The sequence below is a fragment of the Leptodactylus fuscus genome, chromosome 1, assembly GCF_031893055.1.
Source record: "Leptodactylus fuscus isolate aLepFus1 chromosome 1, aLepFus1.hap2, whole genome shotgun sequence".
In the NCBI taxonomy this organism is placed as follows: Eukaryota; Metazoa; Chordata; class Amphibia; order Anura; family Leptodactylidae; genus Leptodactylus; species Leptodactylus fuscus.
Genome location: NC_134265.1, coordinates 199,174,999 through 199,198,556, shown reverse-complemented (window position 1 = coordinate 199,198,556; position 23,558 = coordinate 199,174,999). Strand labels below are relative to the sequence as shown.

At 38.0% G+C, this 23,558-nt stretch overlaps 1 protein-coding gene across 9 annotated transcripts in view; it reads left to right on the top strand.

Moving 5' to 3' along the window:
* PTPRS (protein tyrosine phosphatase receptor type S) overlaps window positions 1-23,558 on the top strand; it is a 240,959-nt gene that overhangs the window by 110,298 nt on the left and 107,103 nt on the right. For 5 of the 9 annotated variants that reach the window (XM_075281034.1, XM_075281026.1, XM_075281006.1 and 2 more), the window contains 4 exons: window positions 1,661-1,930; window positions 3,410-3,991; window positions 5,405-5,538; window positions 8,142-8,286. In XM_075281034.1, coding sequence (XP_075137135.1) covers window positions 1,661-1,930; window positions 3,410-3,991; window positions 5,405-5,538; window positions 8,142-8,286 — 1,131 coding nt within the window. Of the gene's footprint in view, window positions 1-1,660; window positions 1,931-3,409; window positions 3,992-5,404; window positions 5,539-8,141; window positions 8,287-19,133; window positions 19,440-19,605; window positions 19,800-23,558 lie in introns of all 9 variants that reach the window. The other 4 variants (XM_075280981.1, XM_075280970.1, XM_075280962.1 and 1 more) reach the window with 1 other exon arrangement.

Here is a 23,558-nt window from a genome sequence, read left to right as displayed (position 1 = left end):
TTTGTATTTAGTTTTTCTCATGACAACAGAGTATATGCATCACATGCTGCTGTTTGTCTGTAAATGTGTTTGCTGACTATATTTTGTCAGTCAGCTTCTGTCCCATTTCTACTCTCTGCACTCAGTTATTTGTTGGCCCCATCAGAAGACTTGCACTACTCTGTTCTGTCCGCATGTTACTTTGTTTTCTCCACTTTTATTCATTGTATGTTAGGTGTGCCTGAGGATTTGGTGGAGCCTCTGTGACTCTGTTCTTTGGAACAGATTCTGATGTGTCAGAATTCAATATCTAGGAATTAAATTACATGGACTGTATGTTCCATAATATCATATGCTTACACATTTGTGTAGAATTTTCCTATCGCACCTTTCTCACTTTTATTGGCATCAAAAAGCTAAGGAAGCAACCAAAATCAACATTTGTTTGGGTATGTCTGTGTATACATACATATATTTCTACATATATCTATATGTATACACACACAGTTGTCTATGGAAATAGTTTATAAAGGACTTTTTTTTTTCTTTTCACTGGTTAGCAGAGCTGTCTTTTGGATTCTTAGATTAAGATATCGGAAATGAACAAATTTATGAGTTTGCATAAACCTACATTCATGTTTTCAGAAACTTTGCACAAGACATTACCAAGAACAGAGTCACTAAATCTGGGGCTGCCTCAACCCCTTGATCCATGTTCTATCTCGTGAGGTCTGAAAACTGCATCCACCTATCAGCAAGGGGGATGCACAGAACATGTCACTGTTACTCTCAGCGTTAAGTCCATCACTTTGTTTTACTGCAAATAATCCGTTTACTATCCCACCAGGGCTGAAGGTGTTCATGTTAAACACATTTAGTCACATATGCTTTAATTAACAACTTTAAGTGGGTTCTCTGCCCTTAATCCCCTGATGCCTTTTTCTACACCCAGTATTATTGCGGGCATTTGCTAGTTGCCCTTATGTTATATTCCTCTGCATTTTCTGTCTTTCCCTTCCCTTTTTGTCTTCTTTCCCGTTTTTGTTTTTGTTTTATTTCTTTATCAATTTTATACCTCTTTTGCATGATGTTTGTGTTTCTGAGAGCTGCATTTATCGATGAAACCGTGTCAGATTCTAAAGAGGCTTCGTTAGGGTTTTTACACCCCAAAACCACAAAAATTTCATTAGAGTTTCTCATCTCTGCTGCTGGTATGCGGTGCATAAAAACAGTAGATATACATTTTAAAGCATACTATATGATACTGGTTATTAGAGTGGTTTGGCTATGTTGACAAATGAACGGCATCCATCATAGCCAACAAAGGTTTCACACCTAAGAACCATTTTATCAAGGCCATATGATTCATATAGAGTTTTTACGTCTATTAAACAAACCCCTTGGAACACATAAGCTTAATTTGGTTTTCTTACCCCGTATCTGTTGTTAAAGATGAGAAATTGCTAATAAATTTTTGTGTATTATCTGTGCTGTGATGGGTGTACTCCTGATCTATGGAACCCTTTTGCTATGAATTATGGCTTAATGTTTCTATATTATCACTTTTTGTTTGTGAAGTAAGTTTTTATTTTAAAGTCTTTTTAACCATTTTTTTATTTCTAAAATACATAGTTCCTTTTAAAGTCAGTTTCCTTCTGTATCCTTGTTAATTTACCTACAGTTCGTCGTGTTGCTCCACGCTTCTCCATTGTTCCTTTGAGCCATGAAATTATGCCTGGAGGTAATGTAAATATAACTTGTGTTGCGGTTGGTTCACCCATGCCCTATGTGAAGTGGATGATGGGTGCTGAAGATCTAACCCCAGAAGATGACATGCCTGTGGGGCGTAATGTTCTGGAACTTACCAATGTGAAGGAGTCTGCTAATTATACCTGCGTTGCCATGTCAAGCCTTGGGGTTATAGAGTCTGTAGCCCAAATCACAGTGAAATGTAAGTATTGCCATAAAGATGCATATATTGGAGCATTTTATTGCCTGTCCTAGTCAGAAGCCTGTTGGAGTAAGATCAATTCTTAATAAATATAGTACAATTTCCTGTTTATGAGCTGATATAAATTTAAGCCAGTTTTTGCTTAAATTATAGTCTGCAGGGCCTTGACGGGCCTTCCTCCTCTCACAAAGCATCACACTTTTTGGTTTAATGCATTCTGCAGATGTCTACAATGTATCAGGGACTGGATTATATCCATTCTTGAACTGTGTGTGGAGAATAATTCCCATTTTCTTTTAGTTTCTTCATCCAGCAGCACAGTCATGAGAAGGTTGTGAACTATAAAGGTCCATGTACTCCATTATTTATTTATTTTTTAAACGTAGATTGTGAGCACCATATAAGGATCACAGTGTACTTTTTTTTTTTCATTTATTTAAGTATGTCTTTGTAAAATGGGAGGAAATCCATGCAAACACAGGGAGAACATACAAAGTCCTTGCAGATGTTGTTCCTGGCGGGATTCGAACCCAGGACTCCAGTACTGCATGGCTGAAGTGCTAGCCACTGAGCCACCGTGTTGCCAATGTACTCCATTATTTTTGTCATCCAAGTGCCTTCCATTATTTTAACAGACATCATTTGGCTGGCTCTGTAATTAATGCTTTACTACAGGCTCATGAGCACATCAGTTATTATTATTATTATTATTATTATTATTATTATTATATTTATTTTTTAATGATTAGTGTATACATTCTTGTTTTACAATGTCCTTTTCACGTCCATTTTCACTGACCTGAACAACCAAATGAAGTGTATGGATCAATGACAAAAAAAAATAAAAATAAAGTGTGATTTGTTTTTCACTGATCTGTTGCCAAGAGACAAATTTTTTAATTTCTAAAAAAATAGATCAGTGAAAAATGGATGCAAAACAATTGCAACCCAGCCATTAAAAATGGGCAGACAGATTGGAAATAGATACAAAACAATCGCAACCCATCCATTAAAAACGGGCAGACAGAATGGAAATGGATGCAAAATGGATGTACAAAATGGAAACCATATTTGGGTCCAAAACTGAAATGATCATGTACATGAGCCCTTTTTTAAAGATAAAATCTAGACAATTTATTGTTCATTCAAATTTTGAAACCAAACATGGGAGAATTATCTTTCAATACAAGATATTCACCAATAACTACAGCAGAAGAATAAGAAATTGTACTAGAGATGTTTAATTTGGGGTTATTTTTTATTTGGAATATAAAGACTATTTTCAGACAGTAAACAATTTGCAGATTTTGAACTTTATATTAGTATTCCTTCCTTTACTGCCACATCAACAATTCTTGTATTTTTATGATTAACCATGTTTTGTTTGAGAGTAGAGTATATCATTTTTTCCCATAGCAAAACTTTCTTTTTATGTATCTAATGTTTTGATTATTTCTTGTCTTCTTTTTAACATATTAGCACTTCCAAAGGCACCTGGAGCTCCCGTAGTTACAGAAACCACTGCTACAAGCATAACAATCACATGGGACTCAGGAAATCCTGATCCTGTTTCTTACTATGTAATAGAGTACAAGTCTAAAACACAGGATGGACCATATCAAATCAAAGAGGATATCACAACTACAAGATACAGCATTGGAGGCTTAAGTCCTAACTCGGAATATGAGATTTGGGTGTCAGCAGTAAATTCCATTGGCCAAGGACCACCCAGTGAACCTGTTGTAACACGTACAGGGGAGCAGGCACCTGCTAGTGCACCACGCAATGTGCAAGCTCGAATGCTTACCTCTACTACTATGATAATTCAGTGGGATGAACCAGTGGAACCCAATGGTCAAATAAGAGGTTATCGTGTTTACTACACTATGGAGCCTGAACAACCAGTCAGCAACTGGCTAAAATATAATGTGGATGACAACCTTTTGACTACTATAGCAAACCTACTAGAACATGAAACCTACACTGTCAGAGTTTTGGCTTTTACTTCAGTGGGAGATGGTCCACTGTCTGATCCAATTCAAGTAAAAACACAGCAAGGAGGTAAGCTATTGCTACACACACACACAAACACACACACACACACACATAAAATTATGGTATGCATTTCCGTCTGTTATCATCAGTTTACTCAATCCAACAACTTTTGTCATTCTAACAACATTTGTGACGTTAATAGATCTTGCATATCCTTTTTAACCAATTTCAATCCCTTTGCGTGAAATCACTTCAAACAGATATCTTGAGCTTTTTATAATGTAGAACAGTGACAGTATTTCATATGACGGCCAGAAATGCACTTTATACCCCTTCGGTATTATTTCCCTGTTTATATATTGCTCTCTTAGATCTGTAAATCTGTGAATGTCTTGAGCATTTCATAATGTAGAACAGTGATTTGTTTCATATAACAGCAAGATCACAGTTTTGCTAATTTTACCACAAGAGATATTACCAGTTGAAAACACAATGATATCTACAGATATCACTAACATAATCCAGTTAAAAACTACAATCATAGTGTATTATGCAGGATGAGATACTAAAATTTTGCATGGCACCAAAAGCTCAGTTCGACCTGTATAATTTTCAAACATAATACCAGTTGAAAATACAGTTGGGATTGACATATTTGTATGCAGCTGTCTCTCTCCAATCCCCACTGTGTTTTAACTGGTGAAATCTGTAGAAATAATACAGGTAGAACTACAATATTGGTGTCATATGAAAGCTGAGAATCTCTTCTTTTCATTTGACATCAGAAAACCAGTTCTCCATTTTAAAATAGATATATCTGTTTGAAGTGACCTGCCTCCAACTTCAGCTTCCCTGCATTATATATGAACACAGTGACTTATACAGAGTGAGAAGCCTGTACTGAATTCAGCTACCAATAGACAAACAGAATATAGAAGGGGAAGAAAGTGGATTTCAATGCAGAACTGAACAGATTTATGATGTGCATTATAAAACCTAGAACAATGATTCATAAAGATAAAATTTTCAGCTTTTGTATGACACCAAAATTGCAGTTCATACAAGATAGCGCCAATTGAAAACACAGTTGGGATTGGCATATTTATGTGGCTGCTCCCAATCCCAACTGTGATTGTAGTTAGTGATGTTTGGGGGAATAACACAGAGAATCTCATCTTCCATATGAAATAAAAACCACTGTTTTTTGCCTTATAGTGCTGGACATATAACTGTTTGTTTGAAGTGACTCCCTTTCAGGCTCATTATCAAAGGGCCAGTACAGGAGTTAATGGAAAGGAGCCAGTATTCTTTATTTAATTATAATACATTTATTAATATCACAAAGGCTGCTAGAAAATTAAAAGTTGTTTGAAAGTTCAGGTACACTGTAATAATAGCTATGTTATAGCACTGTAAGGTCAAAGATATTAACTATATAATGTTTACTTTGTTTTGTATAATAAAATTAAATCGCAACAGTACCTGGCCAGCCTATGAATTTCAGAGCTGAAGCCAAGTCAGAAACCAGTATTAGTCTGACATGGAGCCCACCTCGTCAGGACAGTATTGTGAAGTATGAGGTTTGCTACAAAGAAGGAGAGCGAGGAAGTGAGGTAAGTTTTTTTGTTTTTGCATTACAGAAGGAATAAATATACAGTATACATAGATAAGGAACAATGTGAAGGCAGCAAAGGTAATACACCCTTAGAATCTATGATCTGCCCACATACTACTCATACCAATCTTATGCATACTGACTTAAGGATACATTTGTTTTGTGCTATTGCAGTGGAAGTAAAGGGTGGTGCATGGAAGTACTTCTCAATATGGTCCTGTTAAACTTTCCAGGGATGGTCAGACTAATAGGTTCATTTGGATGGCCAGATTCCATCTTCCTCTTTCAGCAACTTTGCCTAGTTTCTCTTCTTCTCACTTCCTGTGTTCTTCAACAAGCTGGTGGGCGAGCTTCAACTGCTTGATGGATGTTATAAAGTACCTGAATAGATGTAGACATTGCCTAGCATGAGAGATTATTTATTATAATTACTAGAAATCTAATATAAATGCAAATTAAAGAAGCACAGTAAATGTAAATTACATTACACAGGTTTGGAAAGAAAAAAATTACATGCTCCCGGACAACTTTATTGCGGTAAACTCAATGTTATCTTTGCATTTACATACAGACACACCGCCCAAGCCTTTATCAACAAACTGCAATTAGCTAACCTGATTGCCCTGCTGGCAGAGCTGTACATAGCGAGATAACTCAGCTTCCCCCTCAGAGAACAGAGAGTCACATTATCTGACTTGAATTTACATTAGCTAGCATTATAGATAGCATCCTTGAAATGGGAATACCCCAAGAAGCACCTTTTGCATAAATTAATTATAAATCAATAGTAAATTTAGTGTTCATAAGAAACAACACATTCCAGCCATTACATGGTTGGTATTCTAATTTATTTTTATTTTTTTTGCAGCTTTACCCTCGATGTGCTCTCTCTGATTCTTAGTTATGTTAGAGCTGATGGGTGGAGACTACTATGTCTCCTATGCAATGTATACAGAAGGGCAAGGAGAATCTACTTATCTAACACTGTCTTACACTTAGAAGCATAACCAAGGTCTTAAAGGAAATAAGGAAATAGACAAGTATGATGTGATTCTAGACTAACAGTGGCCGCCAGAGTGCTCCATATCCGCAACAAATGCCATTGTAACAGTGAGGGCCTCCTCCTATGACCCTGACAGAATGTTCCCATAGCAGTTGTAGACACAACTTCCCTATAGTAGCGACAGTCACAACCTTCATGACAGGGGCAGCCAAAGCTTTTATTTAATTGACAATTAATGCAGACCTTTCACCACCTTCCCCAACACCAAGTCAGCACAGGGATTGTCCACCTGACAGCATAAAGCATAAATCCACTGAAATTAACAGCAATGATTGCTCTGGATTGGTGTGAACTAGAAAACATATTCCATCTGCACCAGAATAATTGAAGTAGCACCTATTGAAAGACATAAGACACAGTCCGCCTTTAAAAATACTCCCATAATAACTTAAGAAAAAACAGCAACAATTGTTCCTCAAATCTGGAATGAGAAGTGGCCTATAACCTGCCAATTCTAATCACTATCAGTGGAGAAATGTGCTAAAGATGATTATCTGGCATGAGCGGTCAGTGTCTGATCATATTCGGACCGGGCGCCGTAAAAGCCTCCAAACAAGTGATGCAAAGTTAGCCTTGATATTTTATTGTGCATGTTTTCCCATTTATATATCTTTATAAACCTTTGATTAATGTAAAATAATATGCTTAAAGGAGTTCTTTAAGTTGATATTGAAGGCCTATCTTTAAGATAGGTCATCAGTATCAGATTTGTGGGGGTTCAATACCTGGCATCCTCACAAATCACTTCTTCAGAGCACAGTAAGTTCTAAAACTGAGCTGCAGTACTGTGGCCACTATGTAGTATGGAGTATCGGAGCATTTGATTAATTGGAATGCCTGTTGTTGGGCTCCCTGTGATCTAACATTGATGACCTACCCTAAGAATAGGCAATCAGTATTAAAAATTTTGAGTTACACCCTTAAAAAATGATTTGATTTTATTTTTTTTTATTTCTTGTTTGATTGAAAGTTACCTAGGAGAAACTCCATTGTGTTAAATTAGTGTAATGACATAACTATCTTATGGCTATTTTTAATCTATGTATGGTTTATACAGAATAAGTATGTGTCATGCCATGTTCTTCCTCTTTCTCCTTGTCTTATAGGGAACCTAAACCGGCCCCAGCACATGTAGTATCAAGTAATGACCTTCCCTTTGTTGCCCCTTGCTAAGTTTTCTGTGGCTGAAGAATTATGTTATAGCCATTTAAAATTTTATATTGGCATATGCCATTTTACCTTAGCTAGTCATGAGGGGGGAGGGTAGCCAGTCATGCAGTCATTATACTAAATAATACCCTCTGTGGTTTGAGTGACATGTCTGGTCTGTCAGGGTTCCAATCTAAGGCTTTAATAGCTGATAGCATGACTTTACAGCAAAAGAAATCTTACTGAGGCAAACCATAGGAAAGAGGGTCAGTTTAGAGTAGAAAAGACTACCTGACATGTTACCTTGAACATTCAATGTATATTTTCATAAAGAATAGTAATAGTACTTAATAGTAGTTATAGTGTTCTCATGTTGTATTTTTTAACAGATCAGAAAGACATTTGATCCCGCAACATCCTATTTAGTAGAAGGCCTAAAGCCCAACACAGAGTATATATTTCGTCTTGCTGCTCGTTCTAGTCAAGGTCAAGGTGCTTGGACGTCAGATGTTAGAGAGCGCACAATGCAGTCTAGTAAGTGTCGCCTTTCATTTTTACTGTGGAAATGGGATCAACCCTTTTGTGGGTAGATTAGATAAAGTCTTTTTTTTTTTTTTTGCTTCTTACTATTTACTTGAGTGCTTTATGACATAATGTATTTATTTTATTTCAATTTACTGAATGTTCTTTCGGATTATTATATATACAGTACCTCATATAGCCATAACTATTACATTTTTCCAAAAAAATAAAATGAAGAAAAAAAATAAAATAAAATCCAGGCCTGCACATCCAATATTAACAATGATCTAAGCAGACATTCTCAGTACACATTTTGTGTACAGGAAAATAAATCATGTAAAGGATTTCTGATTGACCTATATCTTTTTTTCATCCACCCTTCTGCCTTTTCTGGCACTCTGTCCTTGTTTAATATCAGAAATTTTCAGTAGGCATTTATGGTTGAATGATCTGACCATCATCATCCAAGTATTACAAAAGGTGTTCTCAGAGATTTAGTATGAGAAATTGTCCATGTTTGGTCTCAGCATTTAGGATTCCAGTGCTCTTCAACAAGGGCATTACCATTACCAAATTCTATGGTTTCATAAAATAAATATTGATGACTCCTCACATGATCAGGACAAGTTTTTATCTAGAGCATAGATGACAAACTCTGGCTCATGGACCAAATATGACCCACAGGGTAATTATATTTGGCCCGTAACATACCAAATGTCTACTAGAGTGTTTAGTAGTGATCAGAGTGTAGCAAACTGTATTAAGCTTCTATGTTTAAACCCTCAAGGAGCCATAAAACACCTTAAGGACAAGGCCCCATTTTTCAAAATTGACTTGTGTCACTTTATATGGCAAAAACTTTGACATGCTTTAACTTACCCATGTGATTTTGAGGGCCCCTTCATACAGAGTTTACGCTCCGTGTATTCTGTCTACGCTCCTCTCATTTTGTTCATTTTACACGTGTAAAAATACACATGTAAAATGTAGTTAGCCACTGAGTTCAATGGCATGTTCGTAGACGATCGTTATACGAACATCCCATTGAACTCAATGGCTAACTACATTTTACACGTGTATTTTTACACGTGTAAAATGTACAGAAAACACCGAGCGTAGACTGAGTACACGGAGCGTAAACTCCATGTGAAGGGGCGTAAAGCCGGCTTTACGAGCGCTCCCATTGAAGTGAATGGGAAGTGTTTAGAAGCGCTTGCGTGTACGGCTCGGAATGAGCCGAGCGCTTACGCCTTGTGAAGGGGCCCTGAGAGTGTTTTTTGCATGACACATTGTACTTCATGTTAATGGTAAACATTGATCAATATTTTTTTGCATTTATTGATAAAAAATTAGGAAATTTGATGGAAATTTGGAATAATTTGCAGTTTCCAAAAAAAAATTCATTATGTGCTTTTCAGACAGCTAGGTATACCACCCAAATACATTAATAAATATCATCTACCATATGTCTGCTTTATATTGACATCATGTTTGAATGGGCCTTTAATTTTTTTAGGATGTTAGAAGGCTTACAAGTTGAATAGAGATTTTCCAGATTTGCAAGAAAATTTCCCGAAACCTTTTGTTAGGGACCAATTCAGTTCTCATTTGGGTGTAAACTGATGTATGGGCACATAGTAGCGCGTAAAAGAGAAGGAGCGACACTGGGCAGCTGAAAAGCAGGTTTTGCTGGAATAGTTTTCAGGTGCCATATCTTATTTACAGAGCCCCGATAGTACCGAAGCAATGGAAATCCTCCAAAAGTGACCCCATTTTGGAAATTACACCCCTCAATGAGGGTATAAAGGGGTATAGTGAGCATTTTGACCACACAACTGTTTCACAGATTTTATTAGTACTGAGTAGAGATGAGCGAACACTAAAATGTTCGAGGTTCGAAATTCGATTCGAACAGCCGCTCACTGTTCGAGTGTTCGAATGGGTTTCGAACCCCATTATAGTCGATGGGGAACATAAACTCGTTAAGGGGGAAACCCAAATTCGTGTCTGGAGGGTCACCAAGTCCACTATGACACCCCAGGAAATGATACCAACACCCTGGAATGACACTGGGACAGCAGGGGAAGCATGTCTGGGGGCATAAAAGTCACTTTATTTCATGGAAATCCCTGTCAGTTTGCGATTTTCGCAAGCTAACTTTTCCCCATAGAAATGCATTGGCCAGTGCTGATTGGCCAGAGTACGGAACTCGACCAATCAGCGCTGGCTCTGCTGGAGGAGGCGGAGTCTAAGATCGCTCCACACCAGTCTCCATTCAGGTCCGACCTTAGACTCCGCCTCCTCCGGCAGAGCCAGCGCTGATTGGCCGAAGGCTGGCCAATGCATTCCTATGCGAATGCAGAGACTTAGCAGTACTGAGTCAGTTTTGCTCAACTACACATCTGATGCACACTCGGCACTGCTACATCAGATGTAGCAATCTGATGTAGCAGAGCCGAGGGTGCACTAGAACACCTGTGCAAACTCAGTTCACGCTAATAGAATGCATTGGCCAGCGCTGATTGGCCAATGCATTCTATTAGCCCGATGAAGTAGAGCTGAATGTGTGTGCTAAGCACACTCATTCAGCACTGCTTCATCACGCCAATACAATGCATTAGCCAGTGCTGATTGGCCAGAGTACGGAATTCGGCCAATCAGCGCTGGCTCTGCTGGAGGAGGCGGAGTCTAAGGTCGGACCTGAATGGAGACTGGTGTGGAGCGATCTTAGACTCCGCCTCCTCCAGCAGAGCCAGCGCTGATTGGCCGAATTCCGTACTCTGGCCAATCAGCGCTGGCCAATGCATTCTATTAGCCCGATGAAGTAGAGCTGAATGTGTGTGCTAAGCACACACACATTCAGCACTGCTTCATCACGCCAATACAATGCATTAGCCAGTGCTGATTGGCCAGAGTACGGAATTCGGCCAATCAGCGCTGGCCAATGCATTCTATTAGCCCGATGAAGTAGAGCTGAATGTGTGTGCTAAGCACACACACATTCAGCACTGCTTCATCACGCCAATACAATGCATTAGCCAGTGCTGATTGGCCAGAGTACGGAACTCGACCAATCAGCGCTGGCTCTGCTGGAGGAGGCGGAGTCTAAGATCGCTCCACACCAGTCTCCATTCAGGTCCGACCTTAGACTCCGCCTCCTCCAGCAGAGCCAGCGCTGATTGGCCGAATTCCGTACTCTGGCCAATCAGCACTGGCTAATGCATTGTATTGGCGTGATGAAGCAGTGCTGAATGTGTGTGCTTAGCACACACATTCAGCTCTACTTCATCGGGCTAATAGAATGCATTGGCCAATCAGCGCTGGCCAATGCATTCTATTAGCGTGAACTGAGTTTGCACAGGGGTTCTAGTGCACCCTCGGCTCTGCTACATCAGATTGCTACATCTGATGTAGCAGTGCCGAGTGTGCATCAGATGTGTAGTTGAGCAAAACTGACTCAGCACTGCTAAGTCTCTGCATTCGCATAGGAATGCATTGGCCAGCCTTCGGCCAATCAGCGCTGGCTCTGCCGGAGGAGGCGGAGTCTAAGGTCGGACCTGAATGGAGACTGGTGTGGAGCGATCTTAGACTCCGCCTCCTCCAGCAGAGCCAGCGCTGATTGGTCGAGTTCCGTACTCTGGCCAATCAGCGCTGGCCAATGCATTCTATTAGCCCGATGAAGTAGAGCTGAATGTGTGTGCTTAGCACACACATTCAGCTCTACTTCATCAGGCTAATAGAATACATTGGCCAATCAGCGCTGGCCAATGCATTCTATTAGCTTGATGAAGCAGAGTGAGGGTTCAAGTGCACCCTCGGCTCTCCTACATCAGAGCCGAGGGTGCGCTTGAACCCTTGTGCAGCCTCGGCTCTGCTACATCAGAGCCGAGGGTGCGCTTGAACCCTTGTGCACACTCTGCTTCATCAAGCTAATAGAATGCATTGGCCAGCACTGATTGGCCAGAGTACGGAATTCGGCCAATCAGCGCTGGCCAATGCATCCCTATGGGAAAAAGTTTATCTCACAAAAATCACAATTACACACCCGATAGAGCCCCAAAAAGTTATTTTTAATAACATTCCCCCCTAAATAAAGGTTATCCCTAGCTATCCCTGCCTGTACAGCTATCCCTGTCTCATAGTCACAAAGTTCACATTCTCATATGACCCGGATTTGAAATCCACTATTCGTCTAAAATGGAGGTCACCTGATTTCGGCAGCCAATGACTGTTTCCAATTTTTTTCAATGCCCCCGGTGTCGTAGTTCCTGTCCCACCTCCCCTGCGCTGTTATTGGTGCCAAAAAGGCGCCAGGGAAGGTGGGAGGGGAATCGAATTTTGGCGCACTTTACCACGCGGTGTTCGTTTCGATTCGAACATGGCGAACACCCTGATATCCGATCGAACATGTGTTCGATAGAACACTGTTCGCTCATCTCTAGTACTGAGATGTAAAAAGGAAAAAATATTTTTTTTTCCCCAATAAACCGTCCATTTAGCCCTAAATTTTCATTTTTAGAAAGGGTTAAAGAAAAGTCACCCCACAGTTTGTTACACAATTTCTCCTGAACACATGATGCGGAATGGAACGCCTCCCATGACCTACTATTGCTTAATTTTTCACGAGGGGGTTAAGCCATATGAAAAGGTTCATCAATATAGCTAATATTTGAGAAGGAAAATCTTTCTCAATTGTAGACATTTTTTCAACAAATACCAAGGTTGGCCCGTAAATTTGTCCAAGTTTTTAATTTTGGCCCACTGTTTGACTCAACTGTTCTAGAGGTATACAATGATAGGTCTTATTCAGTAACAGCAGGTGGATTTTAAAAAATGTGTGGAATTGTTTAAGGCAGAAATACGATGTAAAATTATCATTTCATCATAAAGACTCCAAGCCTTATTTTCATAAACCAGAAAACATTTTTTTTTTCTGGCATTTTCAGACAGAGCTGTCACAATTGTTTCTACTTGTCTCTTTTGCAAGGAGATGAGCTTTTAGACAGTCATGTCAGTTGCCATTAGAATTGGAAAACAGTACAACCTTTGTGATTCAAGCAACATAGCAGATCATAAATTTTGTTAATCTAAGGCCCCACGTGTCTTCCTGCAGCAAAAAATCGATACAGGAAAAAGTGCACCAGCAACACGGTTCTTCCCACAACGCTATGGACAGAAAGTTTGCAGAAGTTTCCTCTGCTGACTTTCTGCTTCAATTATACCTATAGGGAAACCATCAGTGTAATTGACATGCTGTGATTTCCAAAACTGTGATGGTTTTGGAAATCATTTTTTTACTATAAAGTAGGGATGGGATTTTTTCTGTGGGTACTATAAAAAGCAGCGTTTTTGCATCATAGTGCTTCAGCCTAAAGCAGGAGCCAGTGTCACCTAAGGATTGGTCATTAATTTTTGTTCATGATCATCCCCTTTAGGCTGAGGCCCCCATGTTGCAGAAAAGCTGCTTTTTTACTTGAAAATTTTGCTGCTTTTTTTTAAAAAAAACAAACCAAGCAGTGATTACAAAAGGAAAGGAAAATACAAAGGACACACATTTTTCCTCTCTGCTTAATCCAGTCTTGCCTTTGTCTTAAAAAACTGCATCCAAATCTGCAACAAAAAGAGAAGCTTTTCCGCATCGTTGGCCTTCAGCCTTAGGCAGTTTTACAGTAAGGGCAAAGTGGATGGGATGCTAGTGAATCCCATGCCCACTTTGCAGTAAAAACTGCGATTTCCAAAAACCAGTGCGGTTTTGGAAATCGCAGCATGTCAATTATACATACAGCGATTTCCCCATAGGTATAATTGTAACAGAAAGTCACCGGAGGAAAACTCTGAACTTTCTGCCTAATGCGCTGCAGGAAGAGCCGCGATGCATTGCTGCCACGGTTTTTCCATAGGGCCTTAGGGCCCATTCACACAGAGATTACGGGCGTGCAGTATGGCACGTATATACCTGTCAGATTCCATTCATTTCAATGTCAGGTTAAGGGCGTATAACGCGCATAATTTTGCGCCTGCAAAACTATGCGCGCAAAATTACGAGCGTTATACGCCCGTAACCCAACATTGAAATGAATGGAATCTGATTTCAGCGCGCAAACTGTGACATGTGTACACGTGCTAGATTGCGCGCCCTTAATCTCTGTGTGAACGGGCCCTAAGCCTGAATGTAATTCAGTTCTTCAGTTTTCACTATCATTTTTCTCACATAAATGAACAGCCTAATATAGTAAATGGTTAACCTAAAACTATATTTTAATATAAATTAAATTTTTCAGTATACAGAACCTGTCACAAGAGGCAGGGTCTATGATTTTGTATCTATAATTTACAAACACATGATTTTAATGCCCGGAGTAATGTCAGGTAGAAAGTGAACATTAATATATTAAATAAAGTGATATAATAATAACAATAATAATACTAATAATTCTTACTTATACAGTGGTGCTTGTAGTGAAATTTAGTGAATACTTCATAATCTATATTTCTGCATAAATTTGAACATTACATCACATTCAGAGTCAACAATATTAATTTCATCAATGTATTTAATAGGAGAAAATAATCCAATATCACATATCTGTGAATGCAAAAGTATGTGAACCTTTAGGATTAGCAGATAACTTGAAATCAATGGGTTGACAATTAGGTTTGAGTGGGCGACCTGTTTTATTTAAAGAACAAGCTTCTATCAAAGTCTGATCTTCACGACATGTGAAGTGCATCACTGCACAGACAAAGGACATTTCTGAAGACCTCGAATGCAGTACAGTTGTTGATGCTTGCCAAGCTGGAAATGGTTACAAATAGATTAGGCTAAGAGCATGGCTTATAATAGTCTAAAAGGCCTTTCTCCCATTAACTAATGTAAGAGTTCATTAGTCCACCATCAGGAGGGCACTGAGCAACAATTTGCATGACAAGATTGCTGCCCGACTACAGTTTACTAAAGTTGACATGGGTAAGTCGAAAGGATATTGGAGCAATGTTTTGTGGATGGATGAGACCAAAATAGAGCTTTTTGATGTAAGTGAGAAGTGTTTTGAAAAAAGGTTTTAGTTATAGCTCAAATTTATGCAGAAATATAGAAAATTGTGGTGGTTCACTGTATAGCTCCAACATATTCTGCAGCTTTACAAATCAAAGGGTACATGAACAGACAATATCAGACATTACAGTGTAACAAAATAACATGTCAAACAATAAAAACAAGGGCCCTGTTCAAACGACCTAAAAATCTGTGAGGAAATAGAGGTAAAGGTGCTTGTTTGATACAAACGTTCAGCCATCTTTTAAGAGGTAAAGTAATAGAAATGAAGCTGTATGTGTTTTTAGCCCATATTTGAAACTGTGGATTTTGGGTATTAATATGATTGTCCAGGGTACAGCATTCTAGATAACCAATGCAGCTTGAGTAATTGCTTGGAGATCCGAGTGGTGTGTTTGGATAACAGGGGATAGTCTAGGGTCATTGACAAGATGGAGTGATGGGGTAGAGTAGGGTGTGAAACAGAGACGAGAGAGGAGATATAGGGTTTAGGGTGGATGAGTATTAGAAGTTTAAAGTGTCTTCTGTGATGGATGGGCAACCAGTGTAGTAAATGGAACAGATATGCCAGATATCAGACTAGGTGCACTGACACCTTGAATATGCTCCTAATTTATGACCAAGTGTGTGGCTCATCATAAATGAGCTGCATTCTCAATTGGCACAGGGGATGCCAAGATTGGTCTTGATACATTTCCTCCATTGGCAATAAATATGGTGATTGTTTTCTTGGATATTGCAGCAACAACATATGTCGGGGAAATCACACATATTTGATATTTTAAAAGAAAAAAAATTAAAATTTACATTTTAAAAACATTTTGCCTCAATAACAAAAAATAGTTTTTGTTTTGGTATATTAATAAAGCTTTACTTGTGCTGCAAAAATGAACAAAACTATTTAGCCAAGGTGAAATTTTGCTCTGGAGAATCAGACCTCTGAAGACCTTGGTCCTGAAAGGGTTAAAGTAGAAGGCTGAGAGCAATTATGTTTTCTATACATATTCCATATGACATGGCATAAGATCATAAACGTATCTGATCACAAGTATTTCCGTTTTAAAGCCTGAAATTCATAGATTGTGTGAATCCAGTCATATATAGAAATTAGATGATGGTGGTCATGTGCTTCTGGCCATCATGTCATTCATCTCCTTCATCGATTAGCATGCAAGATGATGTTGCTGTGTGGTTAGAATAGAATGAAGCATTCCTTTCTTCCAGCATTAATCCACCTCCTGCTATCTGGGCTGTGCTCTTTACTGGAGTTGTCCCTTTCTTTCTGCTATACACGTATTAACCAGTGTAATATTTGGCAGTCTGCGGATGTGGTATGGCCTTTTTACTACATTAATCACAATGGAATATTGACTGTGTAAATCTTGGTCATTTTAGTTTAATGGATTGGAATGTTGCTGTTACTGTGGGGAAAGATTTCCCTTTATGGCAATAAACCTGAACTTTTCACAGACCGTTGCCTTTGTATGAGTTGTTCTTCACTGCATGAGTGGCTGTGGCAGCTGTTCTTTTTGTGTCTTGTCTTTTTTCACCCCTGTAACTCACCCAGCTATTTTAATAACTAGGATATTTCACAATTTAGGCCACCATGTTTCAAATCTTTTATTTTTCATAAGTTCAGTTCTGTAACACAATGTATAGATTTCTGGATTATTTTTCGAGTGGTCATGATGAATGCATTATCGAGATGACTGTAAAATATTAATGTGTTTGCTAACTTTACCCACACTCTGCTTCAGGTCCCTAGAACCGATATTGGTTTACCATTAAAGCACTTAAGGCACTAAAACTATGGTGAATATCAGTCATTTAAATAATTATTATAAACTAGTTTCAAGCTTTTCAAGGTATCATTGGTTGGAAAATCCTTTTTGGATGACATCTGGATCATCAAGACACCTCTTGACTGGAAAATGCTGATGTAGCTTGGTACAGACCCCTTTGTGCTTCTTCTTTAGGTTTTGGTTCACTCATCACTGTTAACCTTGTATGTATGTGTTGTGAGAGAAGAGTGTACTGTCCATTTTGTCTGTTCTTTCTTTCTTTCTTTCTTTCTTTCTTACTTTCGACATTAATGCTTTGCTTTACATGCATGCCATTTTTGCATCATCCCTAACACCCTTTCCTTTCCATTAGTTTGCTTTTTATGCACTCTGTGCTGCTTTAAGAAAACTTCTTTGTCCTTGAGCCTCACTTCAAATATATCTAGGCTGTAAGCTCTAACAGCATCAAAGCTTAAAGTAAAATCCATTAAACTAAAGGTAAAGTATATCTATATTTTTTTTTCTGAAGAAGCCGTATTTTAACTCTTTAAGTACCAAGAATGGAATAGTGAATGCCAACTAATTTATTTACTTAGGCTATTTCTATTCAGTCACGAACATAAAACCAAATTATATTGTCCACATGAGATGCCCAAATCAACTGGTACTTCAAGGGTTAAATGCTCAGTAAAGCTATTTCTTTGAGTATGGACATCAGCCAGATTGCCGTAAAGCAGAAGAGGTGAGTAAAAAGTGAAGCTCCAGAAATTTTCACAGACTGACCCTTTTGAAAGCTCAGGAGTGTTTTGGTTGGATTTTCCAAATTCCTTTGTGTCTTGAACTGGAATTATAAATACAGGTTTGCATCCTTTTTAAAGTATCAAACTCAAAGTAACCCGTGGGTATGGCCGTAAACAGAATGGCACGTGTTGAACTAAGCAGACTTGGAGAATTGTGACATTATGTTGATGTAAGCTCCCTTTAAGGTTTACGAGGTCAGAACACTTCCGCCTGATTGTTTTAAAGATAGTTCTAACAATGGGACTTTCATTTCAATAATAGTTACCCATACTAAAGACTGTTGTTTAATCCAATAGTTTAATCTGAAACAGCTATAATATTATGATGATATGATTTATAAAATTGTGTCAGATCTCCAAGAAAATTATTTGAAGTTTAAGAGGTTTTACGCATTAAAATATATCAAACAACCACAGAAGTTAAGTCTGATCTCGTTTTCCTATCAAATATTGCCAGAAAGTCTTGTATAAATATTCATGATGTAAAGGTAGGTGATCAAATGGAACCTACACAAATTCTAGTGTTATTTATTCATTTTATGTAGTCATTCACTTTCATTTTTATTTGTTTTGTCATTTCCATTTTAAAGATTACAAAATCTTCTTACAGCTAAAGTTGTGACTGATCCGTAGTCTTTACCGGATTGCATACATAGTTCAGTCACATACAATATAGGGAGATAAGTTTTAGGCCTACTACAGCACACAGGACAAAGCCTGCAGAAATTAGGTAAATTAAAGTAAAAAAAATGAACATTTGTAAAATAATGACACCGCATTAAGAACTGGATGTCATACTGAAAAAATATAGTATGATATGATAATATAAGAAATTAGCAAGTGACTAATAGAAGTGGAAAATCTTTAGCACACAGACTTCATGTTCCCGTAAACATGTACATTATGTATCCTGCTTTGCAGTTGACTTAGTATATATTACACACTTAGGACTCTTAGGTAATCAAATAATGTAAACTAATTATATATACACTACATTAGCTGAGCCCAAAAAGTACTACAAGTAAATTAAAATGTTCAGAAATTCTTTATAATTTGCCCTTATGTTCCATTTTGACCTCTTTAGTTAAACATTTGTGTTTTTGTTGTTTTCTTTTTATTTTTTTGAGTTGTTTTCCTTTTTTTTCTGTTCCATTTTTTTTATCTTTCCCATCTTTTGTTTCTCTGCTTGCCCTATCCCTCCTGCCCTTAACTGTCCTCTCATAGAACCGTCTGCCCCCCCTCAAGATGTAAAGTGTGTCAGCACAAAGTCTACAACAATACTGGTAAGTTGGCAGCCACCCCCCGCAGAAAGTCACAATGGCATTCTTGCTGGATACAGCGTGCATTATGGTGTTTTGGACTCCGAGGACCCAGTACCTAAAGAAGTGAAAGACATTCCACCTCAAACAACTGAGATCCTTTTAGAAGCTCTAGAAAAGTGGACTGAATATCGTATAACCGTTGTGGCGCATACTGCTGTGGGACCTGGCCCTGAAAGCTCGCCCGTTGTTGTTCGCACTGATGAAGATGGTAATTCTCTTATTCTATTAATTTTATTACCCTTTATGTGTTGTGATTGAAGCTTAACCTCAAATAAAATTTGAAATGTATTATTTTTGTCTTTCTCTCAAACAAGTATTAAGTCTTTGGAATATTGTATTTTCTGTGAAAAAAAAGACATTGTTTTCCTTTCCAGTGCCTAGTGCTCCACCACGAAAAGTTGAGGTGGAAGTACTGAACTCGACCACCATTAAAGTATTCTGGCGTTCTCCTGTTCAAAATCGCCAACATGGGCAAATTCGAGGCTACCAAATACACTATGTTAAAATGGAAAACGGAGAGGCAAAAGGGCTTCCCCACATAAGAGATGTTATGCTTGCAGATGCTCAGGTGAGAAACTTAGAAACTTTTGGACAACTGTAATGTATTTCATGTAAAGAGTTGACTTAAGAATTAATTAATTAAAAAAATAAAAAGAGAAACATGTTAATTAAAAAAATTAAGAAAATCATTAGCTCAAGCTTAGCAGTCAGGCTTTTGTATCCATGTCATTTATTCCTAGTATAATGACTGTGATTGCTTTTTCTTAGTTGCTACTTGGACTTAAAGGGGTTTTCCCACAAATATAACTATATTCAAATGTGTATTTGCAGGACAAATTGTACTTCATACTGGAATTATTTAATATTCCGTATGATGTATTGGGAAGCTGGAAAAAAATTCAACATGGGGTGGAATTAGAGAAAAACTGCATTTGTGCATCTTTGTTGCGGGCTTTGTTTTTACTGTGTAGCTGAAATTACATTTCCCCTGTATTCTATGGGTCGGCTACAATTCAAAGGATAACAAATTTATATAGTTTTTTTATGTTTTAAATCCAAAACTTCGCAAAAATTTTTTTTTTCCTTGGAGTCCCCATATTCTGACACCCAGAATTTTTTTTATTCTACTATGTATGCATAGGGTGTCTGTTTTTTTGCCAGATGTACTTTAATAGTTGTACTGGTTTGGGGAATATCTTTTTTTTGCTTTGATCGCTTCTTATTAAATTTTTTATCAGGGGTGAAGAAATGGCGGTTCGGTTCTTTTCATTTTTTTTTTTGTGTCCCGCTGTGGTGTTCACCACATGTGAAAAATATTTTCATAAGTGTGTAGATCGGTTGTTTTTGAACTTTTTACTTTATTAAATTTCCTAAAGGGCATGTGAGTACTAATTGAGAGTATTAGCATGGTGTCCCTTCTGCTTAATACAGCAGAGACCTGACAGCGATGGCAGCAGCTCAGCTCCAGAGTGGCCACCATTTTTAAATACCTGACATCAGCTGTACCATTATGGCGGTTGTAGGGAGGGTGTTAAGCAATGATAAGGACTAGATAAGTTTCTTTAGCAGTATCTCTGTTATCTGTGTATGCAAATCCAAAGATAACTGTAATATTGATAGCAATTGGTTGCTCTTTGCAAGATTGAGCTGAAAACCAGGTGAAGGGAGAGTAGACATGGGGGCAGCTGAAATCCTGAGATGAGAAAACCCCTTTAGGCTAAAGCTCCATGTAGTGAATTGCTGCGAAAAAAACTGAGGTGGAAATACAAATATTCTTCAGCGGATTTTCTGCCCCTATTATACCTATACGCAAAACACCGTACTGCCCTTGCATTTTTCAAAATGCGAAAAAAAAAAAAATTTCTGCAGTGTGTTGATAGGTTTAGCCAGAGTCTCATTCACTTTGCAGGTACCGTAAAATGATATTTTTTGCTGCACTGTTTCCACCAAGGCCAAACACTGCGTTTTCGCAATGTGAGGACCCGGCCTTAAAGATTTTCTCTGTCTTATCGGTAACAGTCTTTTATCTTGATTGCCAATGGATATGCCCATAAAACCTTTCTATGGTATGGCACTTGTCAGAAAACTAGCCATGATTTCCTTATTGTACCTGGTTATCTTCAAGTGCATGCATTGTCCCTGCCTTCCACTTTGTTCTTGCATGAGAAGATGTCCACAATAAGAAAATACATTATGATTTTATGTAGTCAAAGATTAATCACTGTAGAATTAAATAGATATTTTTAATGTTTTTTTTAATCCTGTTCCATTTCTAAAATAAAATTGCTGTCAATGAATGGGAGGCTTTTATTCATGCCCATGCTACTTTTGGAAATTACATCAACTAGGCTAGTATTGGAACATAAGAAAGAAATATAATCAAAATATATTACTAAAATGCAGAGTTTCAATCACTAATGCAATGTGGGAAATTATATATTTCATAGAGATGATCACTTTTGGATTCTAATATTTTGATGTATTAAAGAAGCACTCCCCAAAACATGATTTTTCTCTGGCCCTTTAGTAAGGTAAATGATGTAAACAGCAGTGCAGATAATCTACTTACCAGTATCTTTTTTTCGCACAAGTTGGTGTAATTTGTCTTTTTGGTGCATCTAGTTTTAGAATAGATCATTTTCATCTCAATTGAAAAGTGGGCGTGACAACGCAGAAAGATATGTGGCTTTACACTAAAAATGGGCATTGCTAAAATTTGCCAAATTGCACCAATTTTTATTTTACTATCCACTTTGTTATTATTAATTTTCCAAAATAATAGTGTTAAAAATTAGTTTAAAATAAACAATCAAAGCTAAACAAGAAAATATGGGAAATATACAGGAAAGCAATAGACAAGAGCAAGAGTACAATACAATGATAATCAAAATGATAATGAAAACAAAGACAATTGGCATGCAGTGTTGGTAGAACAGTCCCAAGCAGTCCTTATAGAGCCATATTTGTAAGAAGTGAAACACAGCTCCTGTATGCCATTGTAAAAATTCATACGAGAGGGTTGGGACCGTGCAACACCAGTAAAGAGCAACTAGCCATTTCGTAGTTGTCAAAATATGAAGAAGTAGCCTGGTACTATTTCTCCCTAGATTCTTAGGGGCTGCATTAAGAACGTAAATTAGAAGTGCCCCAATTTTTTTTAAAAATGATTCTGTCTCAAAGAATACCGACTAGTATGTGGTATAGAGTTAGTCTTGAAAATCTAAAGATGCACCAAATTTAATAGACAACTTGAAGCACTGTGATCAATCTGAGACCTTTTTAGATTGCCCAAATTTACTTTAAATATTAGTTAATGTGTTTCTGGTCCTCACAAAACACACTAGAAGATTCAGGCAGTCAGAATGCTGGTTACATGATACAGTGAAGGACTGCAGGGGATTGGATAACTCATGAATAAAGGCAATGGTGAGAAGATTGCCTGTACTGCTACTTAAATCATGCAATGTACTTAATGGGAAATATGCAAATTTGTTTTCCAGGATGTAATTAGGAAAACAATGCCTCTGCTTGCTGCCCTCTAGGGACAGCCCCCTTAAACATCATGCATGACTTTTTCAACAAGCCTAATGCTATGATGTGAGGTTTAGCCAAAGCAGTAAATCTGTTCCAAAAAGGAACAGAATCCCAGCTGTGGACAGTGCTGTTTCGATCTGGTTGGATCTCCTCAGCAAAGCGTAGGGAAAACTGGTTTGGCTGAGATGAGAGGTTCTGGGGATAATATCACTCCATGAAGAGAGATATTCTACTAATATTATAAATGTGAAAGTTTGTATGTTTGTGTGTTTGTTTCTCAATCACGCAAAAACGTCTGAACGGATTTGAATGAAATTCGGCACATAGATAGATTATAACCTCGATTAACACAGGCTACATTTTATCCTGGTAAATGACATGGATTCACAACTGTTATGAATTTATGTTCATATACTATATTACACTCTTCTTATCTGAGCTTCTGAGAAAGCCAGGGCTGTTATCTCTCTGTGTAACCACACACTAGCACTCAGTGTTCATGCATTAGCATATTATCTGATCTGGTCCAGGCACTGCAGACAAACTGACATGGGTGAATACCTTTAATCCATATTGGCAGTTTCTCAATTATAAACATGCCGGGAAAAAGAAAATCTAATTTGTCGCAAACAACAAGAGCTATGAAGGCAGCCAGAAGTCACAGAGTTCTCCTCGAGCGCAGCTGAGGGGGATCATCGATGCCAACAACACACTCATTATATGGCATCACAGCGAGCTGCTGAAATGCTGGAACAATTACAGGCACGGTGCAAGGAACAAGTTCAGTGGCAGG